This window comes from Periophthalmus magnuspinnatus, chromosome 1, assembly GCF_009829125.3.
Source record: "Periophthalmus magnuspinnatus isolate fPerMag1 chromosome 1, fPerMag1.2.pri, whole genome shotgun sequence".
In the NCBI taxonomy this organism is placed as follows: Eukaryota; Metazoa; Chordata; class Actinopteri; order Gobiiformes; family Gobiidae; genus Periophthalmus; species Periophthalmus magnuspinnatus.
Genome location: NC_047126.1, coordinates 22,838,078 through 22,858,744, shown reverse-complemented (window position 1 = coordinate 22,858,744; position 20,667 = coordinate 22,838,078). Strand labels below are relative to the sequence as shown.

Below are 20,667 nucleotides of genomic sequence, written 5' to 3'. Positions count from 1 at the left end.
GCTCAAATATCCAGGTGTATTCTAAACTCCATAGGTATGTATACTGGAAGGACTATATAAAGCATGGAAATATAGGATTCTCTTTTAAAACACAGATCACTGCAGCAGGACGAAGTATACATGAATGTGCTTGTACTTATGTGTTTGTATTGGGATTGTATTGTATTGGGAGTGGGAGAGACAGTAGAAGAATAGGACACACCAGCCACAAGATTTTTTTTAATCTAATTCTAAATTCCCTTTTTCCGTAATATATTTTTAATTATTGCTTGAAGTGCAGATAACAGGTTAGACTACTCATCTCACTAATACATACTTCACAGTATCATTTTTAATATTTCACAAAAAATCTTATATTTTTTGTCAAACTTTGGTGAAGTTTACAATTTTACTTTCTGGCTGAACACAGGCAGTCAAAAGAGGCTAGTTATTTCATTGTGCAGCCTTTTTTAATAAACGCAGCATGGGCTGGCACGGGTCTGAAAAAAACACAATTTTGTGACCCACGGGCTGGACCCGGATATCAGTGGCCTCATAGGCCGATGTCCTCTGCTGTGGCAGGGCAGCCGTGATGTGGGTAAGGGCGCATAGACAGAGGTGAGCAGAAAAAATGAAAAATAATGAAAATAACGTTTTAATCCAAAACTCGAATGTCGTGCATGTCCAAGCACATGTGGAGCTGAATAGTGTAAATGAGCAGCTGCTGGGTTGCTATAGTGATAGTATTATTGTAATCACACTATACATAGCACTTTTAAGTACATAATTAAGTTATAAGATGAGTGTATTTTCATTTCACCAGGGATTTAGTGATGATAAAGACGGATTTATAAAATTTTAATCTTACTGTGATACTGGAGATGAATACTGATTCTGGACATAGCCCACAGTGCTTTCTCCAGTCACACAATTGTGGTTGTGACAAAAAGGGCATCTGACATAGGAAAAAAGCCAACATTTTAGGTTCACAAAAACAAAAAAACAAAAAATTTAAAACAATTTAACGCTGTGCATCTGGAATTGTAAGCTATTCTTCTACCGTCAGTGTTCATAATCAACAACACCAACAAAACATGTTTAAACCATCTCCATGTGTATTTTTAATGCATGTACATGTATACTATATGTTTGTCCATATGATGTTTTATAGTCATGGGCGCACATCTATATAATCTCTGGGTTTGATCGGACACCACGGCACGGGTTTGGGAGGACACTGACGTCATTTGCAGGACTACACACACGCGACGACACGAGAAGCACATACGCAACAACATGTGAACGCAACACACAGCCACTCAGAAACGCAGGAGGCGCCAAGTCCAGCAATGCACAAATACTTTAGTTTTGTGTTCAAAAATACTATTCTCATCTTGCTTCTGTTCATGTGCTTGTTTTTGTGCCGCAGCAGTATATCTTTCCCTGTGTGTTAGCGCGTTAGCTTCTCTGATCCAGAGTCTCGGGGGGGAAAAGGATTGTGCTTGTCGATCCCAGGCGGCTGCAGAGGTCAGCGGTTGTGTGGAGGGGGGCGGAGTGGAACAGCGGCCCCCCTCCTTCTCCTCTGGAATGGTCGGGCTACGGGAGACAGAGACGAACCTGGCATAGGGAAGTCCTTCTGTCGCAGATAGCCTGGGGAAAGGGACGGAGGCGGGCCGGACACGGGTGGTAGGTCAGTCCAGCATAGCGTCCAGCTGGTCGGCCAAGTCGTCGAACATGCTGCCGATGTCGTCAAGGATGGAGACTGTGGCCTTTTTGTGGGACAGAGAGCTGGAAGACACATGATAGACATTTGTTAAACTGGACATGTATTGTTTTGTCATTGTATTGGCCTTTAAATTATACAGCTAAACAGCTATTGCTCACCTTGGCATTTGTATTTCATATTTTAAAGCCACGGTATGTAACTTTTTTCCATTTTGGTTGTGTTAATTGCACTGAAAAACATGTGTCCTCACTGTGAGAGACCTTGTATCTCTCTCTTACTTGGCCAGGAGGGGCTCTTCCTGCTTGTTTCCATGGAAATATTGTTCGTAACTCCATGGAGAATGTTCTGAATGAATGGTTTTAACTTTCTATTTACTGTACATAAAATTCTGCCGGGGACATGCCACCATCTAAAGGCTACATACTGTAACTGTACCTGGTTTCAGCACCCAATAGACAGAAATAAATCAAAATATATAAATCAAACACCTTACTGTCATTATCAGTTCCATATACACTCACTCATTTGGCTTGTCCTCCTCTGTGATCTTGTGCTCCACAGCCTCCAGCGCAGCAGCCAAGGAGGCACTGGTCTCCTCCAGGCGGTGCTGCCCCTCTCCCTCTGCTCTCTCTGCTCCCTCTGCTCCCTCTGCTCCACTCAGTGCTTCACTGGGCTTGCATTGCTTCTGACCGTCCTCCTCCTCTTTGCCCTTGCCGTCCCTCTCCTCCTCCTGGTCCCGCAGGCTGCTGAGGTCGATGGAGAGCCCAGCGATGGAGGAGCGTGGGGGCTTGACCGGGTGAGGGGTGGGGCTGGACGGGCTCTGGGCGGGAGAGGGAGAGGTGAGGGGTAGTCCCGGGGAGAGCGAGGCTGCCGACGGGGTTTCGGGGGCGGGTAGGGGGGCTGCAGGGGAGCTGGGTCTGGGTGCGGGGATGGGTGCTTGCAGGGGCATGGGTGCTGGGGTGGGGCTGGTTGCACTGGGACTGGCAGAGGGTGAGGCTACTATGGCTTTGCCGGGTTTGGGGGCCGTCGGCGGTCCACGTGGTTTGGGGGAGACGGGAGGAGGGATGCGTTTAGGTTCTGCGCAAAACAAATAAAGTAGACATACGCAAATCAAAGAAAGGTCAAATTAGAAAGCAACAAAATGTGGTGATGCTGTGTCGTTCCATTGCAACTGAATTCACAACCAATCATGTTTTGGTATGAAGAATAAATTATAAACCCAATGATGAATAATGATTATTTAAATATATTTCAGTGAAGAACTAGACATTGCTGGTCAGCAGAGGTGGGCAGAGTATCCAAAAACTGTACTGAAGTACTGAAGTAGAAGTTCAAAGTATTGATCCAAGAAATTACTCAAGTAAGACTTAAAAAGTATTTGGGAAAACTACTACTCAAGTAAGTTAATGCAATTGGAAGGACAAAACATTAAATGCACGAAATCTGATATTTTCAAAATATGTACCAAAAAAATGACACAAACTAAATCATATCTGAAGGAGGACAGTGCGAAGAGCAACCAAAACTTTTACTCAAACAAGAGTACTGTTACTTACACAATATTACACAAGTAGGAGTAAAAGAGTATCGTGCTAGGAAAGTAATCCGAAAAGTACAATTTCTTTTAAAAGTTACTCAAGTAAATCTAATTGAGCAAATGTAACTGAGCACTATCTCTGTGTTCTGTCTTTTTTGTAATTCTTTTGTTTTGTGTGTCTCCTGCCTTGGGACGACAGACGGAAATTAGCATCTTTGCTATATTCTGGAGTATTTATACAGTAATTACATATTCTCATTAATATGCATTGTCCCTATCAAATAAAATAAATAAATAAAACATTGCATAGAACAGGAAAATGAAACCCATGAATTCCCTCTGCTGATTTAAAAGTGTGAGACACAGATTAACTACAGAGGTTACGCAATGACATCATGTAATTTAAAAAATGCCCCTCAACAGTCCGACTGAGTGGCACTGAGGCAGAACTATGGCCAGAATAACAGGCAATATGTGATTCTTTGCTTTTTATTGCTTCATTCCATGTCCAGTCCATGGAGCTGTTTTTTTAGCTCAAGTTTCTTCTCTGTTGTTGCTCTGACTGTGCAGAGCTTAACTAGCTTCTAAACTAACGATAAAAGGAGATAATGGACAGTTGAACTCACCCCACAACAATTAATCTCCTCCACACACTGACTCAGAAACCTCTTATTTAAGAAGAGAAAGGTTCAGTTGAACTGTGTCTCATCCCAAAGTCTGTATCAGTGATAAATGCACGTTTATATTTATTATCAGACTGTATCAGCTCTTTCACATTTTACATGTGTTTGAGCTTTTACAGAAGAAGACATCATTATTTGCCACTGACACTGACATAATGTTGCCACTTATTCTAAAAATTCAATTGTTGTGAAGACATCTGCAGAACCTTTATAAAAAGTGCCAATAATGGTGGTTGTTTTGTCCTTTCAACAATTATGTAATTTTGATTTTGCCATGAAAGTATACATTTTTGGACCTCCATAACTTGGCACTGGTGGGCTCTTGTTCTCACCGGGGCTCTGAGCGGTGCCTGGCTCGCTGCTGTCTGGCCCGGGCAGAGGGACCCTGCGCGTGGGTGTTGGAGGATCGGCTTGGCCCCTCCTCACCGCCGAAGGTTTAGGCGACACAGGTGGTTTGAGGGACTTCCGCGCCTCCATCCACTCGCAGGTCTCTGTCCTCTCCGGGGCATCTAACACGGGCCTCCTCCTCAGAACCACTCCTCCGTTCTGCTGCGGCTCGCTCGCAATCTTGCGGCTACTCTCTATATGTTTATTGCTTGTGTCGGTAGTTGTCATGGTAACTACTGTTGTGGTTGCTGTAACTGGGACATCAGAGGGTTTGGGTCTCCTCCTGAGTGTGGCTGTCCCGTCTGTGATCTCTGAGGAGGAGGACGAGAGGACGGTGGAGCGTGGCCGAGGCTCTGGGCGCTGCTGAGGCGGTTGCAGTGGAGACTGGTTACCCTGGTCACTAGGGAGGTCGTCGGTTCCGCTGATGGTCCTGCGCCGTGTTAGGACATCCTCTTCTTCAGTGCCCAGACCGCCTGAACCGGGCTGACGGCGCAACAGGGGTGGGCTCACCTACCGAATACATTCACATTATAACATTCAGTACGGCACAGCAAAATGTCCAGTGAGGTATATGTCAGTCTTAAAGGGCGTATACTTGATTTTTTGTATTTTTTTGTATGAGCAAAGTTTGTCTTGCCCTGGTACAGACATATTTTATAAACAGCTCATGAGGTGAAAATAAGTCAACTGCATACTGTCTGCATTTATTTTCTGAGAATTAGGAAGTGCAGCTTGCATGCTAGTTATTTTTAGCATTAATGTGAAGGCACACTCTGGCCTCTGAAAGCTCTGAAAATTGCTTATAATTAGGATGCTCGAAATGCATAAGGTATAACTTTGGCACACTGCAAACTGTTTGAAATTAACGACTGGTAGTTTTGTTTTTCACATTTCTAAGACAGTAAAAATTCTAAACATGCTGATTAGTCACTCTGATGTGTTTATAGAGACCAGTACGAAGCTGCAGACAGCACACAGTGACCTTAAGAGCTGCTTATACAATATGTTCAAATACATGAACAGAAATTTGTGCTGAGGGCCTTTAATTAGCTGCAAAATCACGTTTTTCAAAAATAAGGTCAAGACCCACCGGAAGATGAGTGGCGTTACTGCCCATATTCCTGGGCAGAGTCATGGCTCCTCCCACCATGGAGGTCTCTAACATGGCTGCCAGGCTGCGCACACTCCCTGATGCCCCATCTGAACGCTCCAGGCTCGCAGACTGAGCCCTGAGAGCTGCTCCCAGGACTCCACAATCACTGGCCCGTCTCTCCCGATAGGATGGCAGCCCCAGCAGCCCCTCGCCCTGTCCCTCACCCTGCCCCTCGCCTCCCTCCTCCACCCCCGTCATGGAAGAACAGGACCTTTTGGGCGGCGTGGGGGGCCGGCCTTTGCGGCGTGGGCGGAGCGTGACCGATGATTGGCTGCGATTGACAGTGACATCATTAGTAGTTGCGTGTGAAGAGGAGCTGCGACACACGGTGGCATATTTAGAGTCTGTCTCTGGTCCGCTCAGACTGTGTGCCCTCCTCCTCTCCTCCTCCTCTCGGGGCAGCTGCAGCAGAGGCAGAGGGGAGTCCGCAGGGCTGTGGGTAGAGGGTCGTGGTCTGGCTCTGGGGGATACCTGTGCTCTGCTGTGAGGGGGCGTCTGTGGAGGCGTGTGGGTGGGTGTGAGGGGAGGGGTCTGTGAGGCTGTGAGCCCTGGGCGAGGTTTGGCCAGAGGGCAGGGGGCTGCCTCCCTCTGCTTCCTGGCCTGGGTGCTGGCCTCTGTGCTGGTCTCAGTGCTGGTCTCAGTGCTGGACGGGGTGGTGGAGGGGCTCTGAGGAACCTCAGAGCTGACCTCTCCTCTCTGGAGCTCCTTCAGTCTCTTCACACCCAACATTAGCTTCTTCTGATGGCCTGTTACCAAGTAGAGCCCAATGAACATTATGACCATAAAATGAATAAGTAAATAAATAGAGATTAGTCATTGCATCAAAATCATGAAATACCTTAGGTTAAATATAATATAATAATATAACAATGCACTGTACTGTGGATTGGATAATAGTATAACCTAACCCAGAATATCTTTAGTAACAGGACAGTAATATATGGTTTAATAATGCCTTACCTAACTTTGTAATGCCAATCTCCTGCAGATCCTCCAGGCTGATGTCTGACACAAACTCAATATTTTCATATCCATTCTGGACCAGAACCTGGTAGTACTGGTTCAGCCCCAAGTGAGACAGCCAGTCTGCCAGGTTGGCCTGAGCACAGGAACACACAGGAGAGGACTCTTTAGACTAAATAAAGCCATGTTTGACTTTCTTGTATCTTCATTGTAAATCTCACTGCATTTGCACAGTGTGACCTGTAGGCTGCTCACCGGTTTGTGATGAGGGAGCCAGTCTGTGGAGGCTATCCTGCTGATCTCAGATATTAACTTCTTTCGATGGCCAGGCTTCATGACCCCGATAGCGGTCAGGTCCTTCAAACACACAGCACTTATGTAAGGAACGAAGAGGTTTTCACTGCAGATACTGCAGAATACAGTACTTAATACTGTATGTGTGCAGACATGTATGCTGTAGGCAACATTGTACTCAATCCATTGTACTGTTTCCCACACAGTTGTACCACTCAGTCTGCTCTTTTAATCAAGTCACTGAGCCAAGAGTTGGCACACTAGCTCAAACTGAGCAGAGTCTTGATAAACAGGAGTAGTCATGACCCTACCTCAGGGGTCATGCAGCCAATGGTCTCTAGATCATATCCTGCCGTAAGGAAGTGCGTGGTGTAGAACTGGAGCTGGAATTCCCCCAGCCACGACACGACAGCTTGTTTCTAAAAACACAGGACAGTATACGAGAGTCTGCTGCTAAACACAACACACAGGCATGGAAAAAACAACCACAACTCACTTTCCCATCATCCTCCTCTGCCTTCTTTTCAAAAGACCGCTGTTCATGAACTGTGTGGCTGGAAGTACCTTCAAAACAAGACAAAAGAGGCAAATATACACATATACACATATTTTATTTAAACTTAAATGTGGAATTATATAATGTATAATGTATAATGTATAATATTGCCAGGTTCCAGTGCATTCTGTTGTGTTCTATATGCAGCATTACCCATCTGTGGTCTTTTGTTTAAACCTGCCTATAGAGCCTAGTGTTACCAAGTGAGTCATGGCTGTATGTGAGAGTGGGAAGTGGGAACGCATCAAGTCAAGCTGTTCATCCTCTGCACTGAACCAATGTGATGACACAGCCACTTTCACTATTAAACTGCACACACCCTTCACTAAACTTAAACAAAACATGTTTTTAGGGAACTTTAAAGTATTTCAAAATCATTTATTATGTCCATGGCTCATTTGACAGAGCACATTTCTTTGAAATGGCTTGAATCCAGGAATTATAAGCAATAACTTGAAGAGTAATATTGTTTAGATTACTATTTCATTGGCCATTGTGCAAACACTCAAGTTGTAATCTTATAATAACCTAGTGGTCAGTAAATCTGCATGTATGTGTGAGGTTTGCACTTACCGGCTGACTGCTCCACAGACTGGGACTGCTCCAGGAGATGCTCTTTAGCTTTGACCGACTGGGCCAGGACTGTGGCCAGAAGCTGGAACACACACAAATGCACATCTGCTGGGTTTCATGCTTCTTGGAGACATTACTTTGGCTTATATTCATTTCCCAGAGACTGATCCTAACCTTAGTCATAGTTACTATTTGCCTAAACTTAAGTGAGTGTTTGCCACCTGCTTGTCTCCATGGAGCTGGTATTGCCCTGCCCGGTATGTTCCACAATATGGCATTAAACCTGTCTATGTTGCACTTATTTAATTGTTTTTACTGCCCAGAAATATTTTGATAAACAAGCATTCTTACTGTGAGTGGGCTTGTCTCTCTGCAGATCTGACCTGTAACTTCACCTGATGGCATCACCTATTCGTTTTCATTTAGGTAGATCAGTTTAACGCCATACTGTGGAACATTCAGACAAAGCAATAACATCTCCATGGAGACAAGCAGGTGGTGAACACTCCTCCAAAGTTACATACTTCATCTTTAAATCGGGTTGTTGATTTAATAATAAAGGATATAATAATTTTTGCCCCATAAAGGAAACAGGTCCCCATGATATAAGTGTGTACAGATTAAAGGTCCCCACCGTGTTATAAGTACTTACCCACACACACGCAGGATGAATCATGAATAAGTATTAAGTATAACTATATGGCAGCGTTTGCCATGGGGGCACTGTGGCTCACTGCACTGACTGGACTTGTATTAGATGCATTGTGGCTCATTAACGTCCACTGTAGCTTGTTCTAATGCCAGATTAATGTCACAGTACATCAGTGTCAAAGCAGCTAAGTAACAGTAACAGTAACAGTAACAGTAAGTTTGCATCGGAATTTCTATGGACTGAGATTTTATTTATAATTTAAGAAGTCTTTAATCTAAAATGATACAGTAGTAATTATACCCAAGAAATAAAATAAAGTCATGTTGTGAAGTTGTAGTGTATTGTTTGACATGCTGCTTTTGTATATTTTGAGAAAATTGTCATGCGGGAGCATGGATGACATAGGCTTGTGGGTGTTGCTAACCCTAAGTAGAGTTTGAATATGGCCTGGGAGAGATCACTAGATTACTGAAACTTGAATGGATGACTTAAGGCATGTTTTCGATGAGGGAACATGGTAGAAAGATAAAAAGTCAATTTTTGCCCCTTTTTTTTTAAAGCAGAATAATAATAATAATAATATATATATATATATATATATATATATATATATATATATATATATATATATATATATATATATATATATATATATATATATATATATATATATATATATATACATACATACACACACACACACACACACACACACACACACACCACCACATGCCTCATCGAAGTGCATATCTTATGAACTAAGAAAATGTAAAACCACATGGTAAAACTGAACCTAATGGTATCCTGTCATTCATCACAGTCAGAAAAGGTTTTTATTACTATAACGACTGACACTATATGTATTACGTAATCTGTTGTTTTTACTTTTTAATTGATCTTTAAAAAAAATGGTTCCTAACCTAAAAAGTCACAATTTTGATTTATTTCCTTTAGGCCTGATGGTACTCGGTACTTAAGTGGTACATGGCATGAACAACCACTGTTAAGTACTTCAAACTGCTTCTCAAGATGTATTGATCTACAAGTGTAGATGATTTACCATTGTAGAAAGTAAAGCAAATTTGGTTTGCAGATATGCTTTCCAGAGAAAAAAGAACACATCATTATTTCATAAACTGTACTCTTGAACCCATTTCCAGTAGTCCTCACCTTGACCCCCTCGGACTGAGCGTGAAGTCCTGGAGCGTTGAGGCCGTGAGGGTTGACTCCGGGGGTTGGTGCTGGGTGGGGACTGGGTGCTGGGGTGGTGAGGACATGGGTGTTCCCTGAGCCGGACAGACTGCTGGAGGAACGCCCACTGCCCAGGCTGCCCACACTGCCACTGCGGTCGCCACCTGCACAAAGGGGTAGTAGAGTTCAGCAAGGTGATGATAGGTGAAGAAATAACTATTCATTTTATAAAAAAACATTTACTCTTTGAAGTAGGGTTATCGGTGATATTGGAGAGTTTTCCCAGATATGGATTCAATTAGAAAATTTGACCGATATTTGGCACCAATACTTTTTTCATAAATGTAAATTATGAAATTAATTAATCCAAATGAAAGTGAATGAATGCTCTGTAACACACTGATGTCATGAAGCAGTATTTTTCAAGTTAACAGGTACCTTTTATCTTTGGTTCACTAGAGTTTAACAATTCCAAGGCTGAAATTATCCATATGATTCTAGTGAAGGTGTATGAAGTTTAAACACAGTAGAGCACTTCCTGTATTACCACATGACATCGCAAGGCAGAACTGAGTTTTTTTCTGTTTGAGAGAAGAACATAGCTTAAATATGCAGGATTTGTATGTTAAACATTTTGTGAAAGAAACAAAACACAACTCCGGGTATGTTTTTGATGAGGAAACAACATTACAACCTAGATCAGAAAATAGTTATTCTTTGTTGCAGATCTTCATTATAGCATTTTTGAAAATTCCCCCCCTCTTCCTTTACCTTGTAGTGGTTTGCGTAGCACCCAGATGTCCTCACAGGTGCTGCTCTGCTGGCCCAGCGTGGGTGAACCCTGAGGACTGGCCTCTGCTGTCCGGGAACCTGCCACACACACTCATGTTTGTACTACTGCCATTTTTGGGACAGGTTTTAAACTCTAGGATGATGGTGATGGAAATCTTAAGATCTACTTATATGTACATATTATAGAAGAAATGATTGGGCATGTTTAATAGTAATAATGTCTAAAAATGTTTGAATTTCACGAGTCTTATATATATATATATATATATATATATATATATATATATATATATATATATATATATATATATATATATATATATATAAAATCACCAAACCAACTGAATTAATGTGAACTATACATTTGGAATTTAGAATGTTTGTATATTAATTTAATAAACATTTCTATAGTAAAACCAATGGTAGTATCTGTCATTGTGTACATACATTTGATGTGAGCTGCAGGTATTGACTCATTATAGTGATAATGTAAAACCTGCAACTGTATTAAATGTACATTTGCAGAAATGTTTTTAGGGTGCATTTGATTGTGAATATAACAATTTCTCATTATAACTGTGTATTATGACATAAAAGAATATGAGGGTTTGAGATTAACTTAACCATCTAATCGTCTGAACGCTGATATATATTATGCATATACAGTATGGCATTTTGGCTGGTAACAAATTAAAGCCACTTTGACTAGTCATTTTTCCAAAAATTACCTGCATGTTGCAATATATCCCCATAATTTAATCAGTGAAGGAAAAATATACCAGAGGTGGGTAATACTCAGTTACAGTACTTTTTACTCAGTTAAGAGTACTTTCCTAGCAGCATATTTTTATTCCTACTCAAATGATACATTTGACAGTTTAACGGCACTCTTTCTTGAGTAAAGGTTTTGGTTCCTCTTCCAACTTTAAGTGTAGAAGTGACACATTTTTTATGTTGACAATATGAAATGATTTGAACATTTGTTTCTTGTACTGCTCCTTCAGATATGACTTTGCTTTTTTTTGTCTATCCCCAGATTTTGTGCATTATTAATGAAATGTTTTGTCCTTCAAATGACATTCATTTCAAATTATAAATCAGATGTTACAACTAAAGTTGACACTTCCTTTTTCAGTTACTCTTACTTGAATAGTAGTTTTCCTAAATGTTTTTTTTACTCTTTCTTGAGTAATTTTCTGGACCACTAGTTCTTATTATTTTATTATTTTGAAGTAACATTACTCTTACTTGAGTACAATTTTTGGCTTCTTTACCCACTTCTGAAAAATACTGATATTATAGAGTCTTAAAAATGTTTATTCAAAATTATTTTCCAAATAATAAATACTGTACATCAGCAATCTGACTTTCAATTATCAAACAAGTTCTAATATGATGACTGTAATTCTGGCTATTGAAAATGTAAAGGTGCACTATGTAACTTTACGGGTGGGTATGATGCTTTTTCTCCATGTAATGTTCCACGGTTTGGCATTAAACAAACTAAAACATGTATTTTTACTGGAAGTGAAGTAACCTCACTATAGGTTTGATCTATAACTTGGCCTGGTGTTGACACCTGTTTTATCTCCATAGAGATAGATAAGTTTAAAGCCATACTGTGGAACATTCCAAGCAAAACAATCTGACGTAAAGTTACACAGTGCACATTTAAAAAGTCAGTGTATCTAATAAACAGCATACCATGAGGGAGTCATCTTACTCTACTACAGACATAGTGACATGTACCTGTGTGACTCTGCTGCTCCTGAGAGGTGGAGAGAGGAGGAAGAGGAGGTGGAGGAGAGGAGGACAGAGGAGGAGTGGACAGAGACGGAGGAGAGATGGACAGGGGCACGTAGCCAAAGGAGGAGAAGGGGGCCGGGGGGGCAGTGTGGGACAGGGCGGGGGTGGGCAGGTGCAGGGGCAGCACTTTGGAGGGGGCGTGTCCATTCGGAGAGCCTATGGGACAGGGGCTGGGTCTGCGCAGGAGGAGGGTGTGGCACGGCTGGGAGGGGGAGTGGCCTGGAGGGGTGGGGCCGGGGCAAAACAACAACAAACTGATCAGTAACAAGAAAATAATAAAAAAATGTGAGAAAAGAAAACATCCATATATCCACAGGGAATATATATTACAAATTAAAGTGTAATAAAATGGTATTTAAAAGTGGTAAAGCAAAGGCGTAAACAAACAAAAGCGTCTTACTTCAACTATAAGAGGACAGCAGGCAGGTGAGGGGGAAAAGGTAGAGGGCAGTGACTTTTGAAATTTTATTTAAAAATAAAACTGCAATTGTGTATTTTCAGTCATTTAGGAATGGTAAAAAATTCCATCAAATGATGTTCTTGTTGGGTACAGAATTTTCCATATTGGCCCTATGCAAGTAGCCAAAAGTCGGTAATAAGTATTTTGAAAATAGATAATTAACATGGCTAACATGATGCCAAAAATAGTGACTTCATAGTAGATGATTTAAGCACAAAAACTGTCAAAAATTTGTCTGAAAAAGTTGTGTTGATATTTCATAGTTTTAATTTAACTTGAAGGTGCTGTACCAGATTTTTACTGTCTTAAAAACGTGAAAAAATGAACTAGTTAATTTTAAAGAGTTTTCAATGATCCAAAGTTATTCCTCACTTACCTTAAGCATTCTGACCATCCTAATTATAAACTATTACAATAAAATGCTTTATAATTAAATGCAGACAACACAAAGCGGACTTATTTTAACCTCAAGAGCTGCTTACAAAATATATTTGTACTGGATTAAAAATGTGGAAAAAAACAGATACAGGGCCATTAAAGTAGGGGGTCCAAACTTTTCAGGTTGGGACCCCCACAATAACCCTGCACAATAGTACAAGTCAAAAGTAAAATCTGTCAACTGGACAAAAAGTTGTAGGAGTGAAGATGTTTCTCTGCTCATCCAAGCCGCTTCTTCAGTTCTGGTCAGATTATATCCATCTGAAGAGAGGAGCTAACTACACTGAAACTGGAAACACCTATTTTTACCTATATGTAAGCTAGGTCTATTGAGCTACATTAAGAGAATGTACCAACACCGTCACCAGAGCTCCTGTGAGCCCCAGTCTGACGTACATCTCAAAGCCACTAACCACTTCTTTGAAAATCAGATCTTAGCCAGAAAAAACAAATGGTTTGAGAGGGGAGTTACAGAAGCAATTTTTGTTAGGAAAGATAATCCTTCCTTAAACAGGAATGGAGACCTGAGACATTATCTTTTTCCCATCTATAACTCCACCCTCAAACCAAAGCAAACAAAGGAAACAAAGAGGATGCCAATAGAAGTGAAAGCACCCATTGAGCCTACATACAGAAACTGTAAACAATAGCTGTTTACAGTTTCAGTGTAGGTAGCTCCTCCCTTCAGATAGATGTTTCAGTGTTCACCAGCAATCTGACCAGAACTGAAGAAGAGGCTTCGATGAGCAGCAAAATATCTTCACTCCAACAACTTTTTGTCCAGTTGACAGATTTTACTTTTGGCTTTTACTATGGATCAGACCTGGACAAATGAGGGATGACACAGACAACCATGCAAAATGAAATTATACCTGTACAAATGTCATGTGGCATTTTTGTTTTTGTTTATACAGTTCATGTTATAAGACTGAATTATGCTGGTTTATATTTTAAAAAGTAGATGTGTTTTTGTGTCAGTTATCCCTGATTCTGGGTAAATGTGCTGTAGTTCTCACTATCAATCTTCTAAACATGGACAGTAAAGTGTACCTTACCGTAACAAAGTAGGACAATTTAAACATATGTAAATTATGTGTTTCTGAATTACCCACAATATTATACTATAGTTCAAAGCTAAAATTAAAATCAGTAACTGTCCTCTGCCTAATCGGGTCAGAATAAAGTGGGAGAAGAGGCGGACAGAGGGAGCGGTACAGGCACAGAAAAAGCCAATAGGGAGACAGACAGGTGGGGGCACATAAAGCGGTTTGGGACTATATCTAACGTCTCCACCGCCCCAGAGCAGCTGTGGGTTGGTGGTCACCTGCCCTCTTGATGACCTCCACCATGTTGGAGGGGAAGTAGCCCACGCGGTCGTTCCCCGTGCGGTTGTCGTGGATACAGCCCTTCCATCTACCGTCAGAGTGCTGCTCCAAAACCTGACAAGAGCAACAACTGGAGTTAAAGTGCAAATAAACCATAAATTCACTATTTTTGCTACTGAATGGGTGTATTTAATCACATTATCTACTGCCCCTAGTCATTTTTGGGCAATCTTAGTGCCAAGTAGATATATTTGCAGCATTCTAGTAAAAACAGTGTGCTGCATAAAGTATAGACACTGCAATTTTCAGTAGTTGTGCAGGAAAATTATGCAAAAAACGGATAATTATTGTGGAAAAGACAAAAATGAAATATAACATGTTAAAGATTGAAAGAGGTATGTTATAATAATTGTATGTTTTACAAAAATAACCTTTATAAAAGCAGCTAACCCTGTGGTGTAGACCTCTACTAAGTAAGTTAATAAGTTCAAATTTAGCCGTTCATATTTCAATCTTCTCTCAAATGTTAATGCCCCTGGATGCCTTTAAAGTGTGCACTGTGAGTCTGATTTGAAAAACATACATAAAAATACATATAAATCTAATTAAAATTGCAATTAGATTGATTTCTAAACTTGTGGTGCCCAAACATAAATGTGTATCTTTTTTCATGTACACTTGCAAACAGACATAAGATACAAACCCAAGAAATAGCAAAATATAATTAGGCAACTTTATTACGCAACTCTCGCAAAATTGTAAAGTTAAGCTGTGTGTGTCCTCTGCACATAGTGACATCCAGTCCACAAAACAGCTCTATTAAACAGTTTGTGTTCTTTAAAAGTAAGAAAAGTGAGAGTAGTTCCTCATGTGGGTCTGTTTACCTAAACCCACGCTGCGCAGGTGAAGCTTTCTATGCATTAAAAGCATTTATCTGAACTATTGCACCACATTTCAAAAATAATAATGACACTGTTTTGACTTTCATCTAAAGTGCAGTGCAATGCTCTGATCTTTTGAACACTTTAAAGTCTCAAAGCGAGTCGTTTTACTCTAGACAAGAAACAGTTGGAGGTGCACTAGCTTTGTCAGTTGTTTTTTTTTAGCTTTTGTTATGAGGCCCTCCAGTCTTTGTGCTCTGACATTTTAAACCTCACACAATTATCCTCATGTCTGTTGTCTGCACTTTGCCTCACGTTTAAAAATCATTTAAGACTGAGATATAAGTTTGGTCAACACTCCCTCTGCAGGATCAGATCAGATTTGTTTATTTTAGTATTGATACTCAAATTAGTATCTTGGATCAATACTAGTTTCAGTGATTTTTTTTTAAATTAGTAGCTGATTTTCAATACTTTTGATATCCCTAGCACAGACACAGCCTTGGTGGTCTTGACAGCAGCTTGCCCTTGCTCTGTGCTGAGACGAGAGACAGAACCATGTGACTGTACCGTGATAATGTCCCCCGCTTTGATGTTCAGACTGGTCAGGTCATAGTTGTTGCAGTAGTCCTTGAGCGCTCGCACCTGCATAGCTGCCGACGCATCTGCAAGGAAAAATCAAATCTGTTTTCAAAGAGACGGCGTGTAAAAAAAAATATCATGTGAAATCTGTTTGAAAATGGTGAAATGTCATGGTGGAAGACGGTATAAAGATGTTGTTTTTGTTCATAATGAATTTATTTCATCGCCCACATAAGAGTTTGTCCTGTAGGCATCCTAATTTATGGACTGTAAAATATGAGGCAGAACAATAGAATGGCATGATCAGTTTGCACATGGAGTCTTTTCTACCATAGAATAACAGTTGGTACAGTCTCATACAAAATCACACTTATCCAAAATATACCCCAACATCTCTCCAACATGCGACCGGTGCCACCAGTTTATGAGTTTATTCATGCATTTTGGGTATGTTCGCAACTCTATGGTTATTGGACTGAATTTTTTATTTTTCTATAATTTCAAGTGTAACTGGCAAGAAAACTCACCCAAATTCTTCGAGTGCCTTATTTGGGATTTGTGCAGTGCCAACTTCACATTCCACCTCCCAGAGTAACTTCCTTGTTTTTATGACCCTTCTTGTAAGGAGGGTAATTTTATGGAAATCCCCACATCCTCCATTATTTAAGGATGTTCTATATTTTCTAAAACTTGAGAAGATAACAATGATACTTCATGGCTCCACTGTTTACACAAAAATATCTGTGTAATTTCTTAGTCATCGAGGTATGATCCATAGTAAAAGAATAATTCTATTTTGTCAGTGAAAACAACAACAACAAAAAAGTTTTGTCCAGTTAACAGAATTGAATTTTTACAAAAATATTGCATCCTCTGTTCTAAATAGGATGACAAATGAGCTTCCCTCATATTGCTGATTAGCTATTTTCTGGAGGTCCTTTCTTTCCTCACTTTTATCATGTTATTTATATAATTGACCATCTGCTACTTTATTTTGTTTCATGGACTTTCACTTCAATATTATTTTTAAGCTTATTCGGGCACATGATGTTTAAAGATTGTAAGGATGGGTAACTTTATATATTCAATTTTTAGCCATTTGCAGTGTGGTTGTTTTGTGTGTGCGTGTGTGTGTGTGTGTGGGTGTGGGTGTGTGGGGGTGTGTGTGTGTGTGTGTGTGTGGGTGTTATTTTGTTATAAAAGGATAATGCAGGTGCAGAATACTTTTTACTTTCTTACTATTTGTGATGTTATGTAAATTTTTTACAATTTCTGTCAAATAAACACATTTTGAAAAATAAACATAATAATAAACAGTGAAGTAGACATTATATCTTGTAATTAGAATATATTAAAAAATAAAAATTTACTAAAATTGCTTGTAGTTATTGTGAACCTCTTTCATATTTCAAAAGCAAAATTGGCAAGTAAAATCTTCTGAAATCTAAGAATTTTTTTTCTAGGGCTGCAGTCAAAAGTCTTTATTGACTCATGTCATAAACTGTGCAGCAATTAAAAGGAAGGCTGCTTTGATCTGACCTTTAACCCGCACATTCATAACTAATCCACCTTCTAGGTCAAATACACCAGACACTACCTTAAAAGTCCAATGATACAAAAAAATGACTCTTGTGAGCTATAAGCCAAGTTACCTCCTCAAAAACATTTACACATATTTGAGTAACCTTTTATTATTACTCTGTCTACATCTCCAAAGCTCAAAATGCTCTGTAGCAGTAGTTTTAAAGTTAACAGCTACATATTACATGTTGTTCAATAGAGCTTGGCAATCCCAGGACTAAAATTATCCAAATGATTCTAGGAAATGTATATGGAGTCATATATTACCACATGACATCATAAGGTGGGACAGACTGTTTTCTGTTGAGAGAAGAACTCAGCCTAAATATGCAGGATTTGTGTGTAAAAACGTGTGAATGAAACAAAACACAACTCCGGGTATGTTTTTGATGAGGAAACAACATTATAACATAGATCAGAAAATATCATCACACAGGACCTTTAACTGCTCTGAAAGCCCTTTTCTTTACCTCCCGTGCACATGTGAAACGCCCGGCTCCCTGCACATGAATATTGATTGTGTGCCCTTTTACGCTGCCCCCTGTGGTGTGTGAGCGTTGTACCTCTGAGCAGCTGTTTGATCTCGCGGCTGGCCTGTGTGGTAGTGAACTGATTGACTATGTCCAGCGCTGTCTGGCTCAACGTGTTCCTCACCCCAGCACTGATGCCACTCTGCAAACACATAAAAATACAGTGAAATACATGGAGTTATATAGCTATTGCATTATTCATACAAATCTCTGAACATGTGGGCGATATTGTCAAAGAATCTGTCTTTTAGGGAATTATTATTGGTAAAGTAAAAAGGAGGTGTTGCAAAAGCTCTCAAAACTATTACATATCTCTGCGTATATCTCTGTGTATCTGACCCAAACTGCACTCACAAAAACAACCATTTACTGTATTCACAAAAAAGTACAATGAAACAATTAATTTATATAAAGAGCGATTAAACTTGTGAATCATGAGTTTAATCTGCCTTTTTACATATAAATACTAAAAAATACCAAATCTTCAGCTAACTCACTCCTAAAAACCTTATAATCTAAATAAAATGATTAGTCGACTAATACAAGTTTTGGTCAACGTCATTAAAAATAATAAAATAAGCTGCTGAGCCTTTTAATACTAGGTCTATGGATTTCATTTTAAATAACTTGGTCCCCAAGTCAAAACAGCAAAGCACTGGGTGAATACTGCAGTATAGTTAGGCCTAAATGGTAAACTAAAGAGCTATTACTATACTATACTTTTTTACGTTTGCGCACAACATGTGATTAATTGCAATTCATTGTGATAAATCGCTGCCAAGCTCAATAAAAAATAAACAATAAATACATAAAAATAGTATTCAGTTTATGTTCATTTTATGAATATAAACAATACAGATTTTAATCATTTCCTTTTGAGAAAAAACTAACCTTTTTTTTCTCGCTTCCTGTTATGTCTATCGCTATAGCAACATTCTTAATTTCTCATCATTCTGAAACCCATAGACGACTAACTACAATGAAATACAACTGTAGCGAGGACTAGGGTTGTAAAAAGTATCAAAATTCAGACATAAATCAATACTAAAACTAGTATTGAAACTAGATAGCAAGTAGCGATAGCAAAAATCAGATTCAAAGGACAGAAATGGACCTTTCCTGAATAGCTTTAGAATGATCTCAAACTATATCAGAACAAATAGCCTATAAGACCACATAAACTAGTATACCACATAAACGTGGACCACTATGGAACCTACCTGAGGGACTACACAGACATAACGCCACATGGTAATATAAAAGAAAGTACTATGATGTATGTTGAAAATTACATTATATTGTTATTGTTATATTTAATTATAACTGTAGCATTGGAATCAGCATTGAGCACCACGTCTATTCCTTAGTATCACATTTTAAATTTTCTCGTCTCTTGACAACACTAGGCCCTATATAGGATGTTTTGACACTCAGACTGACTGGTTGTGACTACTCCATTAAAATTGCAGGACATTTACCCACACTGAAATATTCATGGACAAATGTGCAGTGTGACATATTTAGCAAACGTAACATCCCCCACTGCTCTAAATCTATTTGCCTTGGGATTATCTCAGCACCAATATTTATGCTGGCCACTCACACCAAGACGGATCGACAAAACAGGATATCTGTTATTATGCAACTGTTTTCGTTTTGATACAGAATCTGAACTTTCGATTTTGAGCAGTTCTTGATTTGATTATTGCAAGATTATAGTGCTCACTTGTAAAAACAGGAAGACTTACATCCAGCAGCAGGCGCACTACCTCCGTCTTCCCACAGAGGGCAGCCTGGTGTAGTGCTGTGCCTGACTCAGACTGTCTGTTGATGTCTATGCCAGCTTGGATCAACAACCTGCACAAAAATAAATATTTTGCTATCCCAAGTATTAGCAATTGATACTTTGCAGCTGATGTCATCAACATCCCCTACGGGTCTGATGCTAACTGTAGGCACTGCTCTGTTTGAGGGTAAGTGGTGTACCCTGTACTAGAAAAGTCACATACTGTACCTTTAATTATATAAAAATATGTATTTCCAATCTAGAAGGAATATAATATTTAAATTAAAATGTAATATATGTTCAAAAACTTAAATAACTAAATAAGAAAGTTTGGTTTGAAGCTACTCACATAATATTATATGTGCAGAGAAACCAGTTAAACAATGTGCATAAAATGAAGAACATTACATAATCTTTCAGTAAGTAGTCAGTTCATTATGTTCAAGAAATACACATTTACACAAATATACATTTTTTTACAATAACTGTTAAACTAAAATTAAACTGCATATGACAAGTTTTCATGTTTTTCTAATTTGGTATGGTGCTGTGGTACTGGTAAAGGTATAATACTAGTGGTAAATATTAACTATAGTTTTACATCAATTATGTGGCAATTTGTGGGAAAAATTAAGAAATCATTGTGGCAGTTTAAACATTAATATAACAAAATAAAAATGTGTCCATCATAACTACTGTGCAATTTAGTCAAGTTTTGCCCTTAATATTATAGTTGCTAGGGAACAATTATAGAATAACTGGTTATTACTAATAACCACTGTACAACCAGAG

The 20,667-nt window shown here is 39.4% G+C and overlaps 1 protein-coding gene across 1 annotated transcript in view; it reads right to left on the bottom strand.

Moving 5' to 3' along the window:
* Window positions 1-1,015: 1,015 nt before the first annotated feature.
* LOC117373651 (caskin-1-like) overlaps window positions 1,016-20,667 on the bottom strand; it is a 50,528-nt gene continuing 30,876 nt past the window's right edge. Inside the window, exons 7-21 of the mRNA XM_033969732.2 lie at window positions 19,838-19,946; window positions 18,123-18,231; window positions 15,967-16,061; window positions 14,515-14,629; window positions 10,466-10,564; window positions 9,674-9,858; window positions 7,852-7,933; window positions 7,219-7,286; window positions 7,034-7,141; window positions 6,684-6,785; window positions 6,426-6,564; window positions 5,403-6,211; window positions 4,258-4,822; window positions 2,227-2,782; window positions 1,016-1,767 (exon numbers count right to left, since the gene is read on the bottom strand). Of these exons, the coding sequence (XP_033825623.1) occupies window positions 1,671-1,767; window positions 2,227-2,782; window positions 4,258-4,822; window positions 5,403-6,211; window positions 6,426-6,564; window positions 6,684-6,785; window positions 7,034-7,141; window positions 7,219-7,286; window positions 7,852-7,933; window positions 9,674-9,858; window positions 10,466-10,564; window positions 14,515-14,629; window positions 15,967-16,061; window positions 18,123-18,231; window positions 19,838-19,946 (3,238 nt within the window). The 3' untranslated portion in view covers window positions 1,016-1,670. The remainder of the gene's footprint in view (window positions 1,768-2,226; window positions 2,783-4,257; window positions 4,823-5,402; window positions 6,212-6,425; window positions 6,565-6,683; window positions 6,786-7,033; window positions 7,142-7,218; window positions 7,287-7,851; window positions 7,934-9,673; window positions 9,859-10,465; window positions 10,565-14,514; window positions 14,630-15,966; window positions 16,062-18,122; window positions 18,232-19,837; window positions 19,947-20,667) is intronic.